At 35.2% G+C, this 25,534-nt stretch overlaps 3 protein-coding genes across 5 annotated transcripts; 1 reads left to right on the forward strand and 2 right to left on the reverse strand.

Moving 5' to 3' along the window:
- Positions 1-161: 161 nt before the first annotated feature.
- Positions 162-6,112, reverse strand: LOC131601226 (uncharacterized). Its single transcript, XM_058872999.1, has 9 exons — positions 5,886-6,112; positions 5,187-5,777; positions 4,995-5,083; positions 3,643-3,996; positions 2,925-3,227; positions 2,565-2,813; positions 2,247-2,468; positions 1,396-1,969; positions 162-1,105 (listed from the first exon to the last, which is right to left on the reverse strand). The coding sequence occupies exons 1-9, from the start codon at positions 6,025-6,027 to the stop codon at positions 897-899; spliced, it is 2,733 nt and encodes a 910-aa protein (XP_058728982.1). The 5' UTR covers positions 6,028-6,112; the 3' UTR covers positions 162-896.
- Positions 6,113-10,918: 4,806 nt separating this feature from the next.
- Positions 10,919-12,385, forward strand: LOC131601229 (large ribosomal subunit protein eL37x). The gene is made up of 4 exons (XM_058873004.1): positions 10,919-11,063; positions 11,194-11,329; positions 11,433-11,534; positions 12,162-12,385. Exons 1-4 carry the CDS (start codon positions 11,061-11,063, stop codon positions 12,206-12,208), a joined length of 288 nt encoding a protein of 95 aa, XP_058728987.1. The 5' UTR covers positions 10,919-11,060; the 3' UTR covers positions 12,209-12,385.
- Positions 12,386-13,532: 1,147 nt separating this feature from the next.
- LOC131601228 (uncharacterized) lies at positions 13,533-24,083 on the reverse strand. Of its 3 annotated transcripts, XM_058873002.1 has the most exons (15): positions 23,602-24,081; positions 19,601-19,994; positions 19,338-19,515; positions 19,070-19,209; positions 17,813-19,001; positions 17,610-17,710; positions 17,352-17,496; positions 16,831-16,899; positions 16,688-16,733; positions 16,213-16,583; positions 15,951-16,030; positions 15,712-15,847; positions 14,535-14,712; positions 14,339-14,421; positions 13,533-13,883 (listed from the first exon to the last, which is right to left on the reverse strand). In XM_058873002.1, exons 1-15 carry the CDS (start codon positions 23,711-23,713, stop codon positions 13,752-13,754), a joined length of 3,354 nt encoding a protein of 1,117 aa, XP_058728985.1. In that variant the 5' UTR covers positions 23,714-24,081; the 3' UTR covers positions 13,533-13,751. The 3 variants fall into 3 exon arrangements, 2 of the variants coding, with proteins under 2 accessions (XP_058728985.1, XP_058728986.1); XM_058873003.1 differs by lacking the exons at positions 13,533-13,883; positions 14,339-14,421; positions 14,535-14,712 and adding an exon at positions 14,720-15,349 and having other exon boundaries at positions 23,602-24,083; XR_009283595.1 differs by lacking the exons at positions 13,533-13,883; positions 14,339-14,421; positions 14,535-14,712; ... (1 more) ...; positions 15,951-16,030; positions 16,213-16,583 and having other exon boundaries at positions 16,695-16,733; positions 17,328-17,496; positions 23,602-24,083.
- Positions 24,084-25,534: the final 1,451 nt, after the last annotated feature.

Consider the following 25,534-nt stretch of genomic DNA (forward strand, 5'->3'; position numbering starts at 1 on the left):
TTTTAACAGAAAATTATGCATCACTGAAAAATAATTAATGGCACACATTCTATAGTCAGAAATACTTGCTTATTATGTTTAAAAAAGAAGTGGATGGTCCACATTGTATAGTAAGATTGGTAATGAGAAGATAGCATTCCATTTACAGAAATGAATGTGACTATTGGACACTTGCCACTGTTTCAATCACTCCATCCACCACTGTCCTAAATTATGAAGTTAAAGCGACTCCACTTGCAACATATTGGCATTATTTGTTGCTTTCTTCAAAAACTGTGGCCAGTGGAAAGCTACTGAACTCTGGTGGCTACTGACATTATCTTTGGAAGCACAAACATGGATGATAAAGACCAGACCAAATAGGATGTCTGAGGATGTGCAATTATATAGATGGATTATTTCTTTTGTTTGGTTGTACAATATTGTTTAAATTAGAAGAAAGAAAATAAGGTTGAAATATACGTATATGAGCAGTACAAATATTTTTTTTTAATTTTATTATTTAATATTGAAACACTGAAATATCACATGTGATATTTACAACCTGCTAGTCTAAGTATGGTCCCCAAAAAATGAACATGCTGGCGTAAGTGGTAAGGAGATAAAATACCCAAGTAAATAAGATGTCGACTAAATGTTGTATAGTATTTACAACCATTATCTTAACATTGAATGGAAAACTCATCGTTTATAAGGGTACATTCACAGGATACAAAATCAACGAGTAAATATCTAGAATGTTACGAACATGATGATAAAAGTCAATTGAACCTATTGTGCAATTTCTCTTTGTTCTTCCTTTTTGTGAAGTAAAAAGTATAAAACCAAATGAGGATGGAGTTATAAATGAATAAGATATAGTGGAAAACATAAATTTACAAGATCTGTTGTAGTGTCTATTGGCAACATGTCTTTTTGAGTTTGAAAAACTGACTCAGCAACCTATGCACTTCCCCGTAGTTTTTAGAAGAAATAAGGCGGTCTTTTATCCAGTTAGGTAGCTTGGTGGTTGGGTGAGTAAAGCTCCTTTTTGATGAATCAGATGCATACCTTGTGTCAACCAATAAAATAGTTGCATAGTCATTGATGTGACGAATTGCTCTGCCTAAAACAGTAAACAAGCATTTATCAGTGAAAACGTTCGTGGAGAAACCAATATATTAAGATTTAGATGGGTACACGCGACTTGGTAGATAGGTACTGAGTACACAATGCACATCGACATACTATTTCAAAGATTAAATTGGTGATTTGCTCATCTCTTATTTTTTAACAAACAATTTAAACTAGTGAGTGAGATCATATGGAAAAGTAAATTCCATCAACCAGTGCTTAACCTCTTGAGAGATCTACATTCGATAAAGTTACCTTTTTGGGGTTATTGTAAGAACGTACCTATTGATTGATTTACAGCCTTCATGCAGAGATTCTCGTAATACTCTTTTCCCCTGTGACTGCAACTTCTTAATATACCAAAACCACCCTGTATATCTCCACCATATACATCGTAACTAGCAGAAGATGCAGGCTTTTTAAGGGACTTGGAATTTCTAAAACCATCAATATGCTTTATTCTCTCCAATAACTCAATGTCAGAAGGGCTAGCATATGGCAGACCAACCATGAGTATGCACCGACCCATTCCATCACTCAAGTTGATCCCTTCGGATAACTTTGCACCAACAACAGCAAGAAGTACTGCACCAGTATGAGATGCTTGATTCGCTTCTGAATTCACACTTGATGGGGTATAAATGGTATCTTTGTATTCCTTGAGAACAGATTCAACATCCATATTATTTCTAGGCTCTCTAAAGACACGTTTCTTCTTTGTAATCCTTTCGAGGATGCCAGAAGACTCCCAGTTTTCATAGACTCTACTTTCATAATCAAAAGAAGGGAAGAAAACTACAATTCCTTGGGGAACAACAGAAACCAAGTTGCATAACAAAAGACCTAGTTCTCGCATCTGTAAAGCACAAGATGCGGCATAATTAGTCGTTTTCCACATTGGTTCATATGATTCTCAAAAGACATGGTTCTCATTATTTTTATACATAAAAAATCCATGCATTGTGTTGCATTTCTTTCCTACAATTAACCTAAATTCTGGTAAACTATCAAATATCATTTCGGTTTCTGTTTGTTATTTCCAAAATATCAAAATAAAATGTACATTGATGGTTATGATATCAGAGAGCCTATATTGAATGAAGAATGGTAGATGAGAGCAATGATATGCTCACCATGTCTGCTGAGCTCCTGGAGCTGTAGCTAAAATCAAAGGAGCGGCCGGTAGGCCCACGGGAAACTGCAATTGGCATAATGCTCTCAGGAGGGACAATATGACCACAAGAAAAGAAATGCAACTGATCTTGTGGTAACCCTGGAAAAAGTCTCTCCCTTGTCTCTTCTATTGGCTGAAGTGTTCCTCCTACTAACACAACGGCATGTGCTTCATCTACAATCTATTGAAAGTTTCAAAGTTAAATTTCTTCGTTCATTGTTTGTAAGGTGAAAAACGTGCACTATAAACTATAAAGTCTTGTCTAATTAAGGCAAACCTCGGAGAAAATCTTCTCTGCGCTGAGCATAACATATTTAATATATCCTTGACCTTGTTTCCTGAAGCTTGTTGAACTAGACCTGGAAATTATTATCCTTCCATCACTGTCCTTATTTACAAGTGATAGCAACATGTCGGCTAATGCCTGGAAAGCAGACTGACAGCTTCCATCTTCACCGTGGTCCCCTGCTATATTAAGTGTTGATGCCTTCTCCAATGTAGCCAGCTTTTCTCCATAGCCACTAACCTGGAAAATCAAGTAAGCTTTTACATCAAAATGATAACATAAAATTCAGAAGCACCAAGTGGCATTCTGTTGTGTCAAAAGAAAATGTAAATATTTAGAAGTGAGAATCACCTTGTGCATGATATGACTTTCCTTTATGTACTTTAGCAATTTGACTAAGTTGATATTGTCTATATTTAGTTCAAATAAAAAATCATTGATGGTCATAGTAAAATCAGAGGCTTTTCTTTCTTCAGAAGCCTGTTCTATATCTGGACGTGAATCTATGAGATTTTCATCTTTTTCATTGAGTAGTACTCTGAGAAATTCATTTATGAGGACCATCAGAGTTTGAATATATCTCCTATTAGCAGGTCCCAAAAGGTTCCGGAATCTCACAAAGTACCGCTCGACATGGCGATGCACATTTTCTAGCTGTACAAACAAAGAGCTAAATCATTTAATCTAACAATGAATGGGAAAATCAAAACTAAGCATCCAAAGCATTGGTGTCTAAATGAAATAACTCTTGTAATGTCAACACTAACGAAACATTAATTGACCGTTAAATTAATCAAGATTCAAAACCATTCATTTGGTAGGCTTTTCAAATCAATCACCCCAAATGAAACCTTGTCTTATAGATCATATGATTTGGAAGGCTGGGAATTCGGACAGAGTCCTCGAGTCAAAAGTTTTTGACTTTTGATAGCTGTTTCATCAGCCCACTCTCAAATCCCAAAAAAATACTAAGTATCCTGATTGCTAATGCAGATGGTGAGTTTTATACAAGCTTTTGAAAAAACTAGTAAAGCATCCATAATTGTATACATGGAAATGACAGGCATACCTGTGACAAAGTAATTTTAGAGTCATACATGCTGATGAGTGAATCAGCCAAATTATGAGCCTCGTCTATTATAACAACGTTGGATTTCAAATTTAGACCAAGTGCTTCACGAGATGATTTTGAAAGAAGAGATTGATAAGGTAGGACCACAAGATCAACTTTCTGAACCAAGCTTCTAGAGCCATAGTATGGACAAGTTCCCATAGTTCTTCCAAGGTTAGCAAGATCTTCAATATCCAAAGGCCCTTGCTGAGATACCTCATTCCTGAATTCTCGTTGCAGTCTATGTTTCCTAAGCATTGGGCAGCCGGAGGAGGCTTTTGTTCTGTGTGATCCTGTACCTAATTTTAAGTTCTGCAAGTAAGAAAAAGCATTGTCCAAGAAACATTAGTGCGAAACTCTATTAACTTGATTTTCAATTGAAAAAACTTTTGGTCACGCTAGGCAGTTAGTAATACAGAGTTAGATACTTAGAAGCTCAATTAGAAATTTAGCATAGAGGTTAGAAATACTTATGGTTTGATCTTCAAGTCTATATTTCCAAGTTTTTTTTTTCTTTTGGTTATTCAGCCATGCACACAGACCAATACTTCAATGCTAAACAAGTAAAAGCATCAATACTGAAGGTTCGAATTTGATCAGTTCCTCCTGAACAAGTGTTTGCGCACAAAAATCCTATCTATGGGGAAATAGTTGGGGAGGTAACAAAACCATATACTCTTCATTAAAAAACCAATAATCCTGAAAATGATGGATTATTGTGAGATAATGTTTTTCATTAACATAAATCCTCCTGGCAGAAAGAGTAAATGCAGAAGCCATATTCAAGTGGAAATATCAAGCTTCCATAAAATCTTGAGCACAATCTTCATATTCGATATATGAAGAGGACATGTGCACAAATTCATCTATTTATACCTATTGATAGAGTCAGACATGCAGAGATGTATCACAAATACCGTCCCTTTAGAATAAATAGGTGTTAAGCCATTGCCAATATTAAGTTTCTACATGTTTGTTCCAAGAGAACAACAATAGATCTTTAGGCTCATTTTAAACCATATTCTTGTGTATGAAAGTTTCTGAGTCAAAAAAAGCTAATGGTTCTTCCCTAACAAAAAAGTTCTAGAAAGCTTGTAGATGAGTGGCTTCACTTAGTGGGATAAGACTTAGTTGTTATTCTAAGCTTGTAGATGTTTATAGATAAGTTAAAAGTACTTAGGAAAAAACACTAAAATACATAATACATGATTGAAAAGCTCATAGTTTACATGAGCTTTTCATGAATGCTAAGAAGTTATCCAAATCAAACTACCCCGTAGTCTATATCCTAAAATCCAATCTCCACACACCTTTACTTTTGATGCATCGTTTTTCTTTTTCTTTTGGAGTTCCAAGCATCGCTCATTTACACCTGCAGAGTTTCCAATTGCAAGCACTTCTGCAAAACACGCAACACACAAACATTTAAAACAACATCAACATAATCAAGTAACTCAAAGGAGAACACAAAAGAACCTTCCAAATTAAGCAAAACTCCAAACCTTTGTTGATACAAAGATTCTTCCTGGAACCTAAACTCACAACTCCCATCTCATCAGCAAACACCGTCTTCCTCAACTCCTTTACAAACTGCGAAAGCTGCGAATGCGTCCTACTACAAAAATAAACCTTAAACCTCTTCTCCTCTCCATCATCCTCATCGTCATCATCAGACTCATCTTCACTCGAAGAACTAAAACTACTTATACTCACTTTCCTCTTAGACGCTGCACTACTACCATCACCACGAGCTTTCTCATCTTCACTCTCGTACTCTTCAAGCAAAAACTCCTCTTCATTATCACCCACCCCATCAATTTTCTTCTTCAAGTCACCATTATTACCTTTTTTAACATCATTACCAGATTTTCCTAACACAGACCTAAATTTTTCCTTCTTATTCTTTCTTTTTTCCTCTTTGAATTGCTTATCATCATTTTTTGCTACAAAATCTCTCATCCAATCAGGTTCATCATCTGAGCCTTGACTCTTCCCATTCACAAACCCTGCAGCTTTTTCTTCTTCTTCCCGTCGCCGTCGATCCAGTACCCATTGCAAAGCACTACAGATTACACTCATGGTTTTTCCAGTACCTTTTCAGTTACAACAAAATCAAAATATCAGGCTATATTTTATAATTGAAACAGAAATTGGAAAAATGAGTAAAGTGAAGTTGAATTGAAAGAAGAGTGAGATTGTACCGGTTGGGCTTTCTAGCATGGAGATGCCGCCTTGGTTGAGAGATTGATAGAGTGCGTTCATGAAATCGATTTGGATGGAGTAGGGTTTGAAAGGGAATGCTGAGAATTTAGGGTTCTGTTCTTCTTTCTTAGTGTGATCCATTTTCGATTGTGCTTAGAAATGAATGAGGATTCAGAATAATAGTGTTAAGTAGGGTTGTTCATCTTTCTTTTTGTTTTTGCTTTAAATTTTGGTCGAGTTTTCGCGCCACTTCCATGGCGGCTACCCTTTTCATCATACTTCTTTTTTTAATTAATTAATTAAAATTAGAGATTGACAATTACGATACTATCCTATACAGCTTATCGTAAATTAGTTTAATTACGTGTTTGTGATAAAGGTTTGTATTGGTTGTGAAACAAAAAAATAATTTGATTTAAAGATAAATCTATTTATAATTTAGTTCAATTATAGATGATGCATTAAAATACAATTTAATTTAATTTAATTTAATGCGATTTAATTTGAATCAGTTTTTAGATGATGAAATTTCCTGTAACATGATCTACTTTAAAATCTTCATTGAGCAAGGTTTAAGTGAACAAGATCTGAGATCGTGAAAAGGCTAGAGCCTCTTTATGTTCAATGATTCTTTCATTCGTTCGCGTGGAGAGGTGTACTTATTAGTCTCCTTAGGAGAATGAAAAAAGGACGATGAACTTTAATTTCTTTGTGATTTCATGTGAAAGTGTCTACAATAATATTCTCGGTAGACTATTGCTGGAAGCTTTAGACGATGTAGCCTCATTTGTCCACATGAAGATAAATTACCACAATGATTATGGCTCACCTATTGTAGTCAAAGTTGTGAATCACGTTGAATATAGTAACTAATATTGAAGAATCTATGTATGGCAGTCGCCATCCCTAAAGAAATAGTCGACGAAGCCTGTGGAATGTCGAACATAGTTGACCTCGATGTTCGCAAAGATGAACCCCTTCGAGAAAACGAACTAGGCCCCTTGATCGGGATCAAGACAAAAGTTTTAATGTCCAACCTAAATGGGGAGTTCGAAGCCATCTAGATGGACGATAATCTGATGAGGTTGGTAAAGATATGAGCTGACCTATCTACTATCTAGTGAAGTAAAGAAATGACTGGTTGAATGACTAAGGGACAACGTTGATCTCTTTGTCGTCTCTCCCCACGAGATGTCGGACATAGATCATAGTGTAGCATGTTATCAACTAAACATCTATCCTAGCTCCCAGTACGTATCACAAAGAAGAAGTTGACAATCTCGTGAGAAAGTCGGGGCAACAACGAAGACAATCCAAGGTATCGTAGACGCTAATTTCATTTCTAAAGTCAAATTCATTGAGCGGATGTCCAATACGTTGCTAGTAAAAAAAATCTTTGGGGAAATGGTAATTATGCATCGATTATACTGGTCTCAACAAAACATATCCCAAAGATTTGTACCCGCTCAAAAGCATAGACAAGTTGTTCGATAATTCGGTCGAGTGCAAGCTTATGTCGTTTATGGGTGCATATTTTTGTTACAATCAAATACCTATGTACGAGTCATACAGAGAAAAGATTGTTTTCATGACCGAGAAAGTCAACTACCAATATAATGTGATGCCCTTTGGTTTGAAAAATGTAGGGGCTACATACTAGAGGATGATGAATAACGTCTTCAAAGAAGAAATATGTGAAACACAGGAAGTATACATGAGTGGCATGATCTTCTAAATCTAGCGAGGATGGGCTATACGAACAACATATTACACGTGTATTTCGGAGAGTTTGATAGTGCAACATCAGGCTCAATCCAAAAAATTGCACCTTCGAGGTGAGACCCGTCAAGTTTTTGGGTATTTATTTAACGGATAGAGACATATAAACGAACCTTGATAAATGTGGGGTGTTCATCCAGATAACGACACCAATAACAAAGAAGGAAGTCATGAAGTTTAACGAGATGCTAACAATTTTTAACAGGTTCATCTTGAGATCAGTGTAACATGTTCTGCCCTTGTACAAGATATTGAAGAAAGCAAAACTTTTTGAATGGACTTTAGAGTGCCAACAAGCATTCACGTCTCTAAAAATAGTCTTATTAACTCCTTTACTGTTATCTTAGCTCTTAGTCGAGAGTCTATGTATCTTTATTCGACAGTATTCAAGAAAGCCATTACTATCATCCTCGTAAGATAGCCAAACAACCATCAAAGCCCGACCTATTTCATCTTCAAAGTTTTAGTCGAACCAAAAACACAATATCAATTAATAGATAAGGTGGCACTAAAGTTGGTGACAACATTAAGAAAGCTACAATGTTATTTCTTGGCCCACACCATAATTGTCAGGATCGACCTACCACTGAAACAAGTACTCCACCAGCCAAATCTAGTCGGGAAACTGACGAAATGGTCCAATCAAAATGTCTGAATTTGATGTTTCTTACGAGTGGAGGAAAGCTTTGAAGGCACAATTATTTGCATATTTCATGCCATAAATGACCCCAAACGAACAAAAGCTAGCTTAAAATTTGGGTAGTATTTACATATGGGTCTTTTTAAAGTCATGGAAGTGGATTCAAACTTTTATAGAAAACAAAGTCGTCCTAATAATCGAAGTATCTTTGGGTTTCGAGTTTTCTACCACCAATAATCAAGTTGAGTATGAAGCCATTATTTCTAATCTCACATTGGCCGCCAAGATGGGAGCAGAAAATGAAAGGTTGAGGATAGTTTCCTAGCATGTGGTTTTGCAAGTTAAGGGATAAACCCAAACCAAAGAGTTATTGCTACAACGGTATGTCATATTGATCTAAAAAACTTAAATCCCGAGATGTCTAATTCTTTGGCTTTCTCACTTGTCCACTTAGTTTATCATGGGAACTTAAAATTGATCTTCCTCCTAACCATAATATCCACTAATTTCATATATTTTCAGTAAGCGTGCCTATTTTCCATGATCCAAACCAAAAACTCACGAACTAACTTCTTTGCCTTCACTCGTTCACAGAAATGCAGGAACCCTAGTTTATGTTTCACTATATCTAGGCGACAATGCAACAACCTTAGTTCATTTGACATTGTACTCGAGCCATACAACACATTACTTCTGGAAAACAACCTAGCATCTACATTATTTAGTAGTTGATCCATGTCATATAGATTCGACAAAGTTTTATGTTAGTTGTCGACTGTCTAGCATAACTCTCTCCTTTTATCTGAGTTTAAGACTGGTTATGTATATCAAAGCTAACCTAGGCATGATTATTAAAGAGTTATAATGAAAAAACAAAATTATTTGAGACTAAAATGATGAAGCAAAATCAGTTATGAATATAGGTGATGAAATAAAATCATATATGTAAGGAGGAAAACAAATATTCATAAACATCTACAGTTACAAATATCGAGAATATAAAGTTTGCGAATAAAGAGGATCTATCAATCTCAATCCTCGTATTACTAAGTAACAACGAAGTCTTTGTACCAACTGTTCTAGACCGGTAGAAGGCCCAAAATATGGGATGCCAATTGCATTAAAACCTACCCCAAAAGGCACTTTCGTGAAGTAGCTAAAGACCAGGTAAAACTGCGTCATATTTGATTGGACGGTCTCCTGTGTAAGATCCAGGCCGCAAGGGGTCAATTTTAATCGTCCACACTATATAAAACCTAACATGTGTCATTTCAGGTATTCCATATTCACGCCTCAAACTATTTCCTCACTAGTTCTTTGACTTGGACGTTGAAGTACTAACTTTGCATGTTCACCCTTGCTCCGTCGTACTAAAAACTCAATCCACCACATCAGAACTCTATTCTATTTGATCTTCAGCTATTTCTAATTTCAGTATAAAATAATTAATAATGGAAAAACATAATCAATACAATATATGGAGAGAATTTACTACACACCATAGTCCCTCACACAATATGATGATTGAGCCACAATCTTAATGGACTATATCTTAACACTTTGAAAACCACCTTTACTTTGAAAGAGACTTATGAACATTTTGAAAGTAAAATTAATGTTACTTATACGATTCTAACATAAGTTTTAACTTTGACAGAAGACATAAATTGAATACAAAACTAAAATAAACTATTCTTAAAAGAAAAAAAATGCCAATTACAAATTACAAGAAGTATTACACATAATCTTAGGACCCTTGTGTAGAGAAGCGAGACAGATCAATCAACTACTAAAAACGAATGAATATGGAAAGGCAAAAAAACAACATTTAGATTTCAGCTCACGAATACAACGCCAATTTGGTATAATTAAGTATCTTAGGAAAATATGTCACACCATAGTTTAGAAACCTAGGACCATGTGTCAAAGAAATCATGCAAAACATCTCAATTACGAGACTCACATTTAATACATTTGTTTACTAGGATATCCATGCCGACAGCCAAACCTATTCCACTTATCTCTAACAAACAACCTCGATGGCGGGAATCTGAACTAGTTCTTTAAAAGACTTCTCACCACCACACCACAAGAAACCTTGAGAGCAACTGTTTTGGACCGACCAAAGGTGCAGTAAGAGAAAACCTACATCTGATCCAAATCTGAAATGCCCCAACCAATTCTCATACATAAATGATTGAAGATGAAAAAAAAAGAGGATTGAATTCATCTCTTATCCACACATTACTTGTTATTATCTCATTGACTTACACGTTAATGTACTAACCTTACATGTCAATCCTTTCTCCAGATATCTAAAACTCAAGTTTACCATAGCAAAACACTACCTTATCGTCTCACCGATCATCTCTAGTTCTGATCCAAAAGATTTTAGATAATTAATAACATTTTATTTAAAATAATTTAAAGTTAATTTGAGATAAAATAATTCTTGTAAATTTTATTTTCTTTGTGAGTAAATTCCATATCACCAAGATTTTTTCAACCAGAAACCGTAGGTTTTTTCTTTCTTTCTTTCTAGTTCTCATTTGATAAAATAAACAAGAGTGGGCACATCTTTAGTTACTCAACCAAGTGGGTGTGCAGAAAGAAACATTTTCAACAAAAAATACTTGGGCCCAAACCCGGCCCAAAAATATATAAAAAGGAACCGAAAACCCATTTGATTCATATAAATTCTCTGTCGTCTTAACGCAGCTTCTCTGATTTAGGGTTTGCGACTTCTTCTGCTAAAATGGTATTGCTATTTCTCTCACTCTCTCCATGGATCCAAAACCTAATTTCATTTCAATATTCTGTTTATTGATCCGAAGCTTTATATTTTTGCAATTTTCATTTTCTGAACTTCGATTGATGAATGATTACAGGGTAAGGGAACAGGTAGTTTCGGTAAGAGAAGGAACAAGACCCACACACTTTGCGTCAGGTGTGGCCGTCGCAGTTTCCATCTCCAGAAGAGTCGCTGCTCAGCATGTGCTTACCCAGCTGCACGTGTGAGGAAATGTGAGTTTTTTTTCTTTCTTTTTCCGATTTGAGTATGATTTTATGTTAAAGTTATAATTTTTAGTTTTGATTTAGGTTTTAACTTTATGTGAAATGATTTCAGATAACTGGAGTGTTAAGGCTATTAGGAGAAAGACTACCGGGACTGGTAGGATGAGGTACTTGCGTAACGTGCCTCGCAGATTCAAGAGTGGATTCAGAGAAGGTAATTGTTTTGAATAATCACTTTATTTTGTAGTTGAGTTATCTAGAATATATGTAACTATTGTTGAAACAATAATAGTTAAGGGAAATAATAAGTGAAATTGTATAACTTAGGAATCATGATTAACAATGATGCGTAGTAAGGCAAATGTTAATTTGGCTTGTTGATTCTCTTTGGTGTAGGTGTAGGTGCAGTTATCTATCTCTTTGTTAATATATTGTTTTTGTTGATTATAATATGTGAAACTGGTTTGTTCTTGTTAATACTCGTTTGCTAATATATATATATTGTTTGCTGAATGTTTTTGTTTTCTTTCTCTCTCTTAATTTGATGAAGATTTTGTTTTAGGAGTATTAATTTTTGTGGTAGTTTTGTTCTTTTATATGGTTATTCTAGACAGCTATGTTTTCATGTATGCATTTTTTAGGATGAGTATGTGAATCTATAACGTTTGTGCTTGTTAATTTTGTTGTCATTTAGTGATGGCTAATGTTTTGTTTAACCTTAATTATTCTGGTCTTGTTGAATATCTTTGGTCTATTTTTGTTTTAGGAGTTATTCTCTTTTCTTGATATGTATTATGAAATGTATGAGTTTTTCTTAACAAGATGTATCTTTTTGAAACAGGTACTGAAGCTGCACCCAGGAAGAAGGGAGCTGCTGCTTCTGCCTAAGCCTTTAATTATAGTAGTGGAGCTATTTTTGTGTTTGATCATTGATCTTTGGAAACATTACTCTACTTTTAGTTTTCATTTCCCTCTTTTAATATGTAACTGCATTATGTTTCAAAATGAGGATTGTATGACATTTTGTTTTTCAATGATAATTTTTGAATGGATATTTCTCGCAAATTATTATTATGATTTACTGTTTTTTGTGTGCATGATTTTGGAGTGTTTGTCAACTTCTAGGAGTTAAATGGAATTGGAGTACCTTGTTGTTAGTTTTACAGCAGTTAGGGGAGTTTTAAGATAACTTATAAAGCATAAATTCCACATCCAGACTAATACCATTAGTAAATCCAACTTCTGAACATACATTTACGAAATGGATTGTGTAAACAAGAAATGATGGATTATGTAAACAAGAAATGATGTATGTTTATGCTTAATAAGCTAGAAGTTGCTGCTTAAAAAGCCTCTGTTTCTAATTTGGGATTGATATGCGGATGATAAGCAGCAGCTGCATTTTGAAGCTGTTGCTCTCCATCTTGCACAATTTAGGAGCAATGTGCGAGAAATGAACGTTTTTCATGCAGCATAAGTATGCATGCAGCAATGAATATGCGAGAAGAGAAATGAATGGTCGTAGAACTGCATTTCGTGAAGCATATGTATGCATGCAGCATTGATAATACATTCGTTTGTGGTGGCTTTGTTGATTTATTTTCTCCTTGCACGATGAGTTTAATGATAATACATTAGTTAGAAAAAATTTGGTATTAGGTGAGAAAGGAAAGGGTTGCATAGTGGAAGAGGAGACAAAATAGTAAATTAAACTTACATTAACCAACTTTAAAGCACTATATTCAACTTTTTTTCTAAATTAAAATATTATATTATTCAATATAAATTTTTATTTTTAAATTTCATAACTTATAACTTTAAGACAACGAATTATATTGCATCTCAAGCTAAGCAAAATTGTTTAATTCATTGGTCTCATTTCTTGATTGGAACTGACATCCATAGGAAGCTATTTGCAAATTCTATCTACACCCATCAAAAACAACTTACATATGAACTGTTTGTATCAAATATAAGTCTAAATTATTTCTTCGGAATGTTGTATTACGTTGTATTTAAGTGTGTTAAATGATGATTTGGTTACCAAAGTAAATTTATGGCACTTTGATTTTCTTTTTGAAAAGAAAGAATCCCTGATCTCACTAATTTCCCCAACCAAAGTAACTCATGCAAAACCAGCAGGTGTACAAGGAACCCCGACAGGCAGGCACATTTGCCTCTAGACTAGAAACGTATCTGTTGGCTCGAAAAATATTTGGTAAATGAACTTCAAATGATTTAATTAATCTCAAAATTTACAAATGCCAGCCAGCCTCAACGCGGTAGATTGTAAAATGGATTTGCCTTCTATTCATCATCTGGCGGAAATGAAGGAGGCTGGTTGCAGAGACAAATTGAATCACAAAAATGTAATTTGGAAGACTACATTAACACCTTCGTTTCTCCATACTTTGGCAGAAAATGACTATATTTACTTTACGAGCTCACCAAATTTATGCTTTTCTTCATGCAGCTGCTTGAATACATCGTCAAGTTCTGGAAATGCTGACAAAAGCAGCATCTCCAGGAGGTCAAAAGCCAGCAGTTTCAAGCAAACAGATGACTGCAAGAAGGAAATCAAGAAAAGTCTTAATAACCATTGTCAATTAAGGCCGAACGATAATTTATTTAATCCAGTCACCATAACGTGGGATTGTTACATGATCATTCCCACAACAACACAATGTTGTAAAGGTTTCAAACTATAATAAATCATTGTTGAGTAGATTAAGGAACAGCTAAATATCGTGATCATAGTAGTGAGGCTTTCATTTTTCAACAAGTTATTTTTATTTCGACCAAAAAAACAAACATGGTATTTTAATGAAATTGATACAAACAAAAATATTGGTGAGAATCCTATAGTGAATCGAAGTTAACCTGAAACATTGATAAATGATGATACTAACCATTAGAAGCACAAGCAGAGTGAAAGTGAAGTCGACTAAGTTTTAAATCAGGATCAAATGTTGGTTTTCTTATAACTAACAACACAAATAAATATGGTATAAAATTTACCTGAAGGAAAAAATAAAGATCCCTTGCACATTGTTCATATTCCTTCTTTCCAACAAGCCCTACAATTGCTGGTGGTGCTTGATCTACACAGAGGGGATCGATGGTGTAAGTATAATGTAATTTATTCCAATAGAACTGAGTATGTGATACTGCAGTCACAATTAAGAAGATGAATGAGAACAGTATAAGGTATTACCAATCATTAGCTCGTATACAAACTTTGCGCGCCGATCTGCCTCTGCTTGCTCATCTTCCGTCCTTGGAGAAGATCCTGGTGAAGGTTGATGGCCATTAGGTGAATTCTGCGATGGACTGGTAGGCGGTGGTCGTCGATTTGGATGTTTGGTTAAGAAAATTCCATCAGGCCAGAGTATCTATTAAAATTGCAGTCACAATACCTCATAAGTACACTACATCTATATCTAAGCAATGTCCGGAGTATATTCTGGACCATCATACTAATTAAAACTGCACTGTTGCATCCAAAGATAATCAGGAATGTATAGTACAAATTGAAACACATAATTTCATCAAAGTGAGAGAAATTTAAATGATTAAGACATTTTCAAAACATATTATAAGAATTGGATCAGATGATAGAAAAAAAGGTGTTCATTATAGAAAGCACTGCTACACTTAGAATTTGTTTGGGAGGAGAGGGTTTTAAAAAAAAAGAAAGAGGAACTGGAAGGAGTGAAGAGCTTCGGGGAGTATTTTTCTTCATAATACAAGAATCCTACGTATCTGGATTTCATGCGTTCTCGCCACTGTATCTAATCTAGCTCAATGTTACCAATGCCAAAATCAGATAGTGGAGTGGAGTGCAACAATCGCTATTTCAGCTGCTACAGCCAGAACGCTTAACAGCTTATTATGTAGTGATCAGGGGCCTCCTTGCAACGCTGCTAGAGCACTATTGACTCCACTAATTTAGTGCCATTCTTGTCGATACAATGGATCTTGCTGTTAACCTCTCCCAACAACTACTGAAAGGAGCTCTCGAATACCAATCTGATGAGAACCAAACCCAATTATAGAAGAAAATAGTGTTAGTTGATAGTAAATCACTACTACAGTCTATGTATTTGAGAGAACTGGTTCCCTCCCACACTTAATCTTCCCATTAACAAGAATGCCTGCTCTAATTTCTCATTTCCATATTTATAGCCTTTCATCTCACTGTTGTAGCTTAGGTAATTGACAGACCTGGTTCTCTCCCATTCTAAATCCCTCACCAAAACCACTCTCTTCAACCTCTTTTCTATTACTTATAGCTTCTGATCTCATACCCTAACTAACTAAATTAACTCATTAAAGGATGATTACCAATCAACATCATAAAATTTATTTTAAAAAAGGGATCATAAGATTACTTGCTCAACTCGTGTGACCCCTGAAGCAATCACTGACCCCTTTCGGAGAAGCAGAATTTTCTCTAACAACCAATCATCTAAGGCATCGCCCATCCCTAGTTGTAAGACTTGTTTTGCAACCCAAAAAGCTTGCCTCCTGTATCATACACAATGCAAGCATTTTAAGATCAGATCTTACTGGTGAAACTTAACTCCAAACTGCATGTTTATAATGAAATGAACAAGATTTCTCAAATTACCTAATCCATCCACCGTCTTGCAGCTGGAAGATAACATCAACGAGATCCAATATGGGTACACTTAAATTTGGTGGCACCCACTGCATAGAATTATATTAATCAGAACCAAGAAGCCATCATGCATATAATTATATAAAAACAATATTGAAAACCAAATATCACCATTTTTCTGTTCGATAGGCAGCAATGAACGAAAAAAGAAATCACCATTCATCTATAACAAAAGATTAATACTACAGAACAGATTTAGTATTTTCATAACCTCTGTTGGAAGAGTGTCAGCAGTATCACGGTTCACATCAGAGACCTCATCCGACTTATCTCTTCCTTTCACTGACTTCTGCGGATTATTGGGAGAAGGCGCACTCTTCCGTGCTAGAATATCTGCATTGCTTCCAGAATTGTCAAATGACTGTCTAGATTCCTGCGTATTCTTTTTCGTCGGTAGAGAAAGAGGCGTGTTATTTAATTTTGGCCTCAATCCATTATCAACAGCATTATTTCTTCTTCGCAAACCAGCCTCTTTACTTTCAGAACTATAGTTTTCCCTCTGAAAGGCAAAAGGGTCACTTCCAGATGCAGAAACAGTGGAACTGATTTTAGTCTTCTCAGGTGACTTAGAGTCCAGGCCAACTAGAATAATTTTTAATTAAGACATAATGTAAGACATGTCAAAAGATGGGATTAGAAGGTTAATAAAACTCTATGATCAATATTCTTCATCAATAATGAGTCACCTGGTAATGTTTCCATGATAGAAAAAGAATTTGAGAATATGTAGGTCTGCAATAAATAAAATATAATAATAAGAGGTAATCCAAATAGTTCTAAAAAACTTTTGACAACAGAAGCGAGGAAACTGGTGCACAATAAATCAGACCTGAGAGTCAACACTCAGAAAGTCCCATAATTCAATTGATTCTGAAACTTTAGGTAGCTGCATAAGTTTCTGAGGGCCAATAAACCACGTGTCAACAAATTATTTTAAGAACAACTAAAAATTAAAAGCAAAGACAGAAGAAAATGCTGTACAATAGATGCAAAAGGAGGTATCAACTCAAAATAGAGGTGCACTCATATCCAACATCTATCCTGCTGTTAACATGGTGTTGATCATTCTCAATTATATCATAAATAATACAAAAATCAGACAATATTCTCCTCCATACAAAAAAACACGAAGAATGAAAGTTGACCAATAGGCTAAAGGATTAAGGAACCAGTTCATTAATAATGCAAGCCTACCAATTAGCCAAAGAAACAATTAGGTGCCAGAAAGTGACTTCTAAAGCAATAATGCAGACACAGAAACAAAAAATTAAAGAGTGTGCCACGGATTGGGTAGTGGTAGGTACCAAAGAAATGTGAGCTATTAACCTAAAAAGTCTGAGTTAAGTTGACCTTCAAATATTTATCAAGCAATTCACACCGCTCTTGAATGACTGCTACATCTAAACCAGTTGACAGAAAATGTTTCGGTGGCAAATGAAGATTATACTCAGGGAACTCTTTCAGGCGCCGATGCAGCTCTTCAAAATGACGAAACCTTAGAAAATATGCAATATTGTAAGGTAAATAAAAAATACAAAGGAAACAAGAAACACCAGAAGATATTATATGACGAAATTTTATTAGAAATACGAGCAAAAGCCTCCACACCTTCTTTTAATTGACCAACTGTTATTATTTACATCTGTAACGGATATGGAGTAAACGGCAAATGTTCTTGAACCACTCTTCACAATGTTTGCACCCAAGACCTGCAGCAGTGAATTAATTTACATATTTTCATATACAAACATATTAGTATATGAACTAACTCATTATTGATTAAAGAAGCTATCCAACACCATCAGTAGTACCTCACATCTCAACTTGTAAAAGGAATCTACAGAAGAAGAACTTATCAGAGGATTAACAGCCAAACTACAAGATTCTTGTTTAGATATAGAGGATGAAGAAGAGGCAGCTGCTCCACTATAAATTCTACCCAAACTTTCAAAATCGACCTCATCGGAGGACTCGTCAGAATTCACAAGTGATTTTGAAGAGCCGAGTATGTCTTGACCATCACCAGATAAAAAACTTGATCTTTCAACTTCCTGCCACATCTGTGTCTTCTGATCGCTTGATCTAGACCTTTTACTGCCAGATTGATTTCTGAATGATCTCGGGTAGCGGGAACGGTTCTTATTCCTTTTCTTTGTACTGTGGTTATCAAAACTTTCAAGTGGGTGATGAACATAAGAAACAGCCTGGTTTCTGATACTTCTTCCATCCCAAACCTTAGTTCCAGGGGAATCAAGACCTGTAACATTACTAGTTTCATCATCTTCTGAAGTGTAAGAAGTATTGCTCTCTGATTCACTCGTATGCATATTGATGTGGTTGTGCTCATCATCTTTATACGAGGTAACTGAAGAATGAGTTGATCCATTTTTGTCTGTATGAAAGGTTGCATTTTTGTCCGTAGAGGAATTAAGCTTCAATCTAGTATTTTTTTCTTTTGGTCCAGATATTGCCTTAATATGATTTACATTGGGTAATTTTCCTATTGGGGGATGTTGTGGGGCTCGTTCATTCGATTGGTTCTCTCCATCCTTTTTCTTGTAATTTTTTCCCTTTGCCCACACATTCTCAAAATGTTCTGGAGCAAGAGTTTGGGTCTTTCTACGAGAGACGACATCTAAAATATCTCCCCACTCTCCTCCAGAGCGATATCGTTGAATACCTTGGTCACCATTACTTTGAGAGTTTCCAGGTAGAGAGCTCCATGAACGGGAAGATCGAGTATCAATTGAAAGCAATGGATCCCTAGCAAGGTTATCAGAAGCATTTCTTTCTGCAGACGTCTCTGCATTTCTGGATTGACTATTTTTTAGCTGTGTAAGCTCAACACCAGTAACGGAAGGATCTACACACTTGGAAAAATGGTCAGATGAAGTTTGTGGCTCATCTGCTTTAGTGTGGGATACCCCTTGAGCTGCATCAACCCCTTTGTTACTCTTGGTCTTATTAATTACCACAGACTCAATTCTTTCATTAATAAATCTGCAAAAACACAGAAAAATGAGAACAACATATGTCAAGAATGAAGCAAAATGGAAGAAGACAACTACCTTGGATTGGCTAAATTTAGAACAGGTCGCATTACAGTACATGCAAGAAGCTCCCTGACAGTATATCGAAAGAAAGAACACTGCAAATCCTCCGACTTGAAAGTGACAGACATAAGACCACTCATCAGATGCTGTAAAACCTGAAAAATAAAGACACAGCATTATAATCCAAAATTAGGAAATATGAGAAATGGAAGCTTGACCCGTGGGTGAAAACTAAATTCCCCATTATGTTATGAATGCATGTCGAACAAGAAAGTGAAACAACCTTGTGCTCAGCTTCAGAAGAGAATAAAGCAGGATGCAATTTGTTTTCTGCAGCCAACACAATTTTTAGTTCTGTATCTCGACTTTCAATTGTTAATGAACCTGTGTGCTGTTTTTCAATCTTGGAGATAGCAGCACGAAACAACTCCAAATGAGTGCAAATGAGATTAACAAGATCCCTGAATCGAAGAAAGTTAATTCCAGAATCAAATAAACTGAATTCAAGATAAACAAAAATCATGGACAAAAAGTGTAACAATGAACCTTATCAAAAAATCTATCAGATTTATATTTCTCATGCGTCCTGAAATTTCACCAAGTACACCATTAATTAGTTGCACCAACTCTTCAGGAGCCTCTTTGTCCGGTGTTAAGCGAGAGTACCAAAGATCTGTTACCCACTCAGAAATCAGATGTCTAGTGAAGTGATCAATTGCATCCTCAACAACAGGAGAATTCACTTTTGCTCGCCACTCAAATTTTGCAACTGCTTTAGGATTTTCGGTAGGCTTTTTTGAAGACTGAATACTGGTGGAGTTTGCTTTATTGTTGTATGCTGCAGCTTTTCTCTTCATTTCATAATCCAGTGATAAATAACGGAAAATGATAATTAAGGAAGCTGCAGCAGGCAAGTTGACCCAAACTGAGGAGCTTGTCACTGAAAAAATAATACAAAAGAAATTAAAAAAACCAAACACCAGGATCTAAAAAACTAACACGAAGCTGAAAATTAGCGAGTGAAGTGACAACTCTAAATATGCATGGTTTTCTAAGTGTTGGAATGAGGTGTTATCTTGGTTAAATGAGTTAGTATGTAGTTGCCTAACAAACACAAAAGCAGGGCTGTTCAACGAGCAAATATAAGTTTATCTAAGTTTATGAAAGTTATGAAAATGAACCAAATTGTAGTGCAGAATGGTTTCATTGAAAGAAGTAGTTTGATCATAAGACGAATAATCTGAATGATTTAACAAGACAACTACTATATATACAGGGTAGACATGATTGAAATCTCTCAAAGTTAGGGGCAAAATTAGTAATAACAATCAAACTATCTATGTAAACCATATCTAATAATAAAGGAAATATTATATTATAATTATAGTCAAAACTAACAATCCAAGTCCCCCAACCTGAAGCATGTATATCACATGCATCTATATCTTCCATACTTTTTGTTTCATTATTCAGTTTCATAATAATTGTGTTATTTGAACTATGTGCGGTTCTTAAGAAAATGATTACATGTGTTGATTCTAATCATATAATTCGTATCATTAACTAAAATGCCTTTATTAATTATAGTTAGTAAAGTAGTCGAATAGAGTGAAAGTTAATAAATAAGGGTATTGTAGTGGAAAAAAATAATAAATATTGTATTGATATTGTAAAGAGACATTTATTTTGAGATAGCAAAAATGCAAATGAGACAATTTTTATGAGACGGAGGGAGTAGTTTTTATTTATTTGCTTTTATCACTTGATCCATGTTTTATTTCACAACAAACTGATCGTTTTATTTCTAGTCTTGGAACTATTTTATTTGTTTCGATTTGAATCACCAAAGATTAAAATAAAAGCGGTAAAATATTAAAATAAATGTCTGAGATGGTGTATTAGCAAAAATCGAGGCAGAAGGGACTACATCAGTAGGGATGCCAACACCAACTGGAACCAATCATAATAAGGCTAGTCCAATAAACACCCTTTAACATCAGTGAGGGACTATGTTTTGTTTCAGTCAAATTCCAACTTTGTGGATATTACAACATCAACAACAACCAAACCTTATCCCATTAAGTGGAGTCGGCTACATGGATCATTTATATGATAGTATGATAACAATCAATATTTTTTTATAATATTCCTCAAACAGCTTTTAACTTTTAGATATAGTTTTAAAACTATAAACTATGACCACCGTAATCTATCCGAGGTCCTAATAAGCATTCAGCGAAGAGATCAACTAACAGGTCCTTGGAGCTCAAAGAAGTCAAAGAAGTCTTGATGATTCTAGAGAGAATCCTTTATGATGAAATGATAATCTGCTTCTATGTATTTAGTCCTCTAGTAAAAGAAAGGGTGCAATGAAGCATAAATACACTAAAATCTCTGCCGAATCGCACTCGAAACGTTGAATCACTGTGATACGTATTGAAGGAATATCCGAATTTTTTATTTTAAAAAAAGAAACAAAAAATTCTGATACGCCGAGATATGCCATCGACACGTCTCTGATGCACCACAGATACAACAGGTTTATCTCATTAGTGTTCATTTTTCCAATACATGGATCAGGTTTTCCCTTCATTAATTACTCTTCTCTCCATTTTAATTACCTCTCCTCTCTCCTTTAATTACCTCTTCTCTCTTTCTCTATCCTGAGAATCAAACTTTCCCCTCGGGTACTATTCTCTCAACTTTAATTACTAGATTTAATATTTAGTAATGTGTGATTTAACAATATCTAATTTTAATTTTTATACACGAATCTTAAACGTTTTGTATCTTAAATTTTTCAATAAATGACCGTATTTGATAACCGTATCGTGTCCGTGCTTCATTGATAGGGTGTGAAAAAAGACACTATGTTGATTGATTATCACAGACAAGCTCATAGCATGACTCCCTGCCTTCATACTTAACCTTGGCACACTAACTTGCTTCTTGCTCTTCAAAGAGGTTAAGTCTCCAATAAGAGAATAATGACATGGAATAAATCTTCTATCACTTGCATCACCAACCCAATTAGAATCCGTGTATCCAATAATGTTGAATTGGCTCGTGTTTGTATAAACAGACTTTATGAACAAAACAACTACATTCAATGACTATCTAAGGGTGAATGAAAGCAAAATACTTGACACTGTTAGATAACAAAACCTTCCCATCTTATATCTTTCCAGGTTAGGATTTGGCTCCCAATGAAGGTCTCTAGGTGTCTTGGGTTTACAATCAAGCATCTTTGTATTTTTTTAAAATGCCAAGCATATATCTTTTGTGAAATAACAAATCCTGCCTGTGATGGGGGTAGCTTCAATTCCAAAAGGTAAGTCAACCGACCTAAATTTTTGGTTTATAAAATCTTGAATAAATGTTGCTTTAAGTTCTTAAGGGCTTCTTGGTCGTCGCTTCTAATGGCAAAGCCATCTACATGCATCACAAGATAAACAGGTTTATTCAAACCAAGCATTTATGGAATACATACATCACAAGATAAATAGGTTTATTCAAAGCAAAGCATTTATGGAATACAAGATGGTCCGTCTTGCAAAGAATCATGCAAACCTACTAAATGAACTTGTTAAGCTTTATAAACCAAGCTCTAGGTGATTGTTTTTGTTCAAGACCATACAAGGTTTTTCGTAACCTGTAATTAAGGCATAACTTCCCTTAAGCCACATTCCAGAGTGGTTGCTCCATAAAGATCTCCTCCTTCAAGTCACCATATGACACACATTTCTAATAACTAGCTATTACAGAGCCCAATGTAAGTTGTAGACGAGAGCACGCAAAATAGACACCATCTTAACAACGGTTTTTGTTTCTACAAGATTGAACTTATTTCTAATTGTCTTTTCATGATTCAATATTAAGTCTCATAAAACATCGCAGATTTTATAGTTGCACCAAAACTTTCCTTTTAAACTTGAAGTAGTGGTACTTTTTCACAAATTAAACTAGAAACATATTTCCCTTTCGTCCACCCTTAACATCTTCAACTCTCCCATTGTCCTACATGATGTACCCAAAATACTTGCACAATGATATTTGTGGTATCCTATGAAGCTCGAACTCCGACACAAACACTGCACGGACACAGACACCCCGACACCGATAATGTAAAAAATATAGGACCCAACAAGAATATGATAATGGATTGGAGCTAAACATGTTCCAACAAAAACTTTCCAACAACTGTCCTATAGACGTTTCCAAATCATATTATCATTTCTTATAACTGACAAAGAATCAATCATATGTCTTAATTTCAACATCACTAAACTAACTGTTCCAAACCAAGATGCATTAAACACTAAACGCCATATTACTTCAAAATCCTACCAATCTTCGCAGAGCAGCTAACAATGCAACAATAACTTTAGCGCTTTCAAAAAATTTGAGCAAGTGATAAATTGATAATCAAACAAAGTAAAACCAATTGAAACCAAACAAACAACATAGAGTCAGAGATTGCATAGTAAACACTCTCAATTGAAGTAAAACGAAAGCGAAAAATAAAAATCGACGAGAGTTTCACTCACATGACATTAGATAGGAGAGTCCAACAACGCAAACGATGAGAATCACAATCCGTTTCTTCGCTTCCTCAACGAGGTCTCTAACTGCTACTTGATTAGGTTTCGGCATGCTCATCTCGAAATTCTCGGAATCAAGTCACAGATTGGGAATAACGAATCGAAATTGAAATCAATCAAAACCACAACTCCTCCATTGATAGGAGAAAACACGATTCGAATCAATAGAAATGATAATCATCGATTGAGATGAACAGAAATTGAAGATAGGAGCATGAAATTGAATATTAGGTATTTTGGTGGTGATGGCGTTTGAGAGTTTGATTTTTCTGAGTTTTTTGTGTGTGTGTCAGTTTTCTCTTGAACTCTTTCGCTTATGAATCGTGATATTGACGCGGAATGAATCAGATTTCATTTTTCTGTGTATGCGTATACATGCATTCGTGTATCTAATGCTGCTACTGTCAAAAAAAAAAAATGTATCTAATGCTGCTGCTATAGACATTTGCCAAAATATTTCTATGTATAAAAGTTATAGTTTTTTACCTTCTTAAATAATATTTTTTTGACTAATATGATTTAGTATAGATATATTTATCAAATAAAATAAATTTTAAATAAAAAATTAATTTAAATATTATTTTATGAATTTCATCTCTTTATTATAAACTTTTTTTAAATATTAAAAATCACTTAAATCTAAGGAGGATTATTATAAGAGTAAGTTTTTTTTTTTTTTTTAAACTGAGAAATATATTAAAAACAAAAGGAGAACAAACAACACAAAGGGGGATAAAGCCAAAACCCCTTTAAGAACACAATCTAATCCTAGGAGTGCCTACCTTGTCTAAGAGGTAATCTTTAACTAAACTAGAATGTACATGATCAAACCAAAAGAATTTACCGAAAGATAATCCTAAATTCGCTAGAAGATCAGCACAAAAATTGGCTTCACGGAAAGCATGAGAAATCATAAACTCGATCTTACGAGTGTAATCAATACAGTGGAGCCAACGAGATCTAATCTTCCAAGGGACACGACGAGGATCCGAAAAAGCAGAGACAACCAATTTGCAATCAGTCTCCATCCAAACATTCTTGTAGCCAATCTCTTTGGCCTTTTCAATGGCAATAATAACAGCCCATAGCTCAGCCTGAACAGCATCTCCTTCACCCAAGAACTTGCAAAAGCTTCCCAAATGCAAAGCTTGGCTATTACGGAAAATACCTCCACACGCACTTAACGAAGGAGAGCCACGAGCGAGACCATCCACATTAATCTTTATCCAATCAATTGGAGGAGGACACCACACAACCTCCAAGAGACTCAAAGGTTTACTAGGCAAGATAACCACATCAAAATTTTTAAGGATGGTGAAACTGTCAATACAGTTATTAGAGGTACTAGAAGTGTTATTCCCCACCAGTCTAGCTCTTGAGATTATGTTGCTAATGCAGACTTTCCAATGCATCCCCTTATCTTCAAATATCCTCAAGTTTCTGGCCCGCCAAACAGTGAAGAAAACACTGCAAATGCAAGAAAAAGCTACCTCTTTTGTTTGCCTAGACCACGAGGCATTCACAAGGTTAGAACAATCCTGCAAACAGAAAAGATTGCCAGCATACTGCAGCCTAGGAAGCAGCCAGTTCCAAATATTTTGAACAAAGGAGCAATGGAAAAATATGTGAGCAGTATTTTCAGAACTATTTCTACAAAGAGCACACATAGACGGAAATTGGAAACTTCTGACTTTCAAATGCTCATCCGTTGGCATTCTATCATGCGCAATTCTCCAAATAAGCATTGAGTGTGAGGGAGGCACGCATTTGGCCCAGGGATAGAAAGGCAGAGTATTAGCAATGCCCTGATTCTGAAGAAACTCGAAGGCCAATTTAACAGTGAGCTCCCCTGTGCCAGAATTCCTCCATATTAATTGAT

The sequence above is a fragment of the Vicia villosa genome, linkage group LG5 (assembly GCF_029867415.1).
Source record: "Vicia villosa cultivar HV-30 ecotype Madison, WI linkage group LG5, Vvil1.0, whole genome shotgun sequence".
Classification (NCBI taxonomy): domain Eukaryota; kingdom Viridiplantae; phylum Streptophyta; class Magnoliopsida; order Fabales; family Fabaceae; genus Vicia; species Vicia villosa.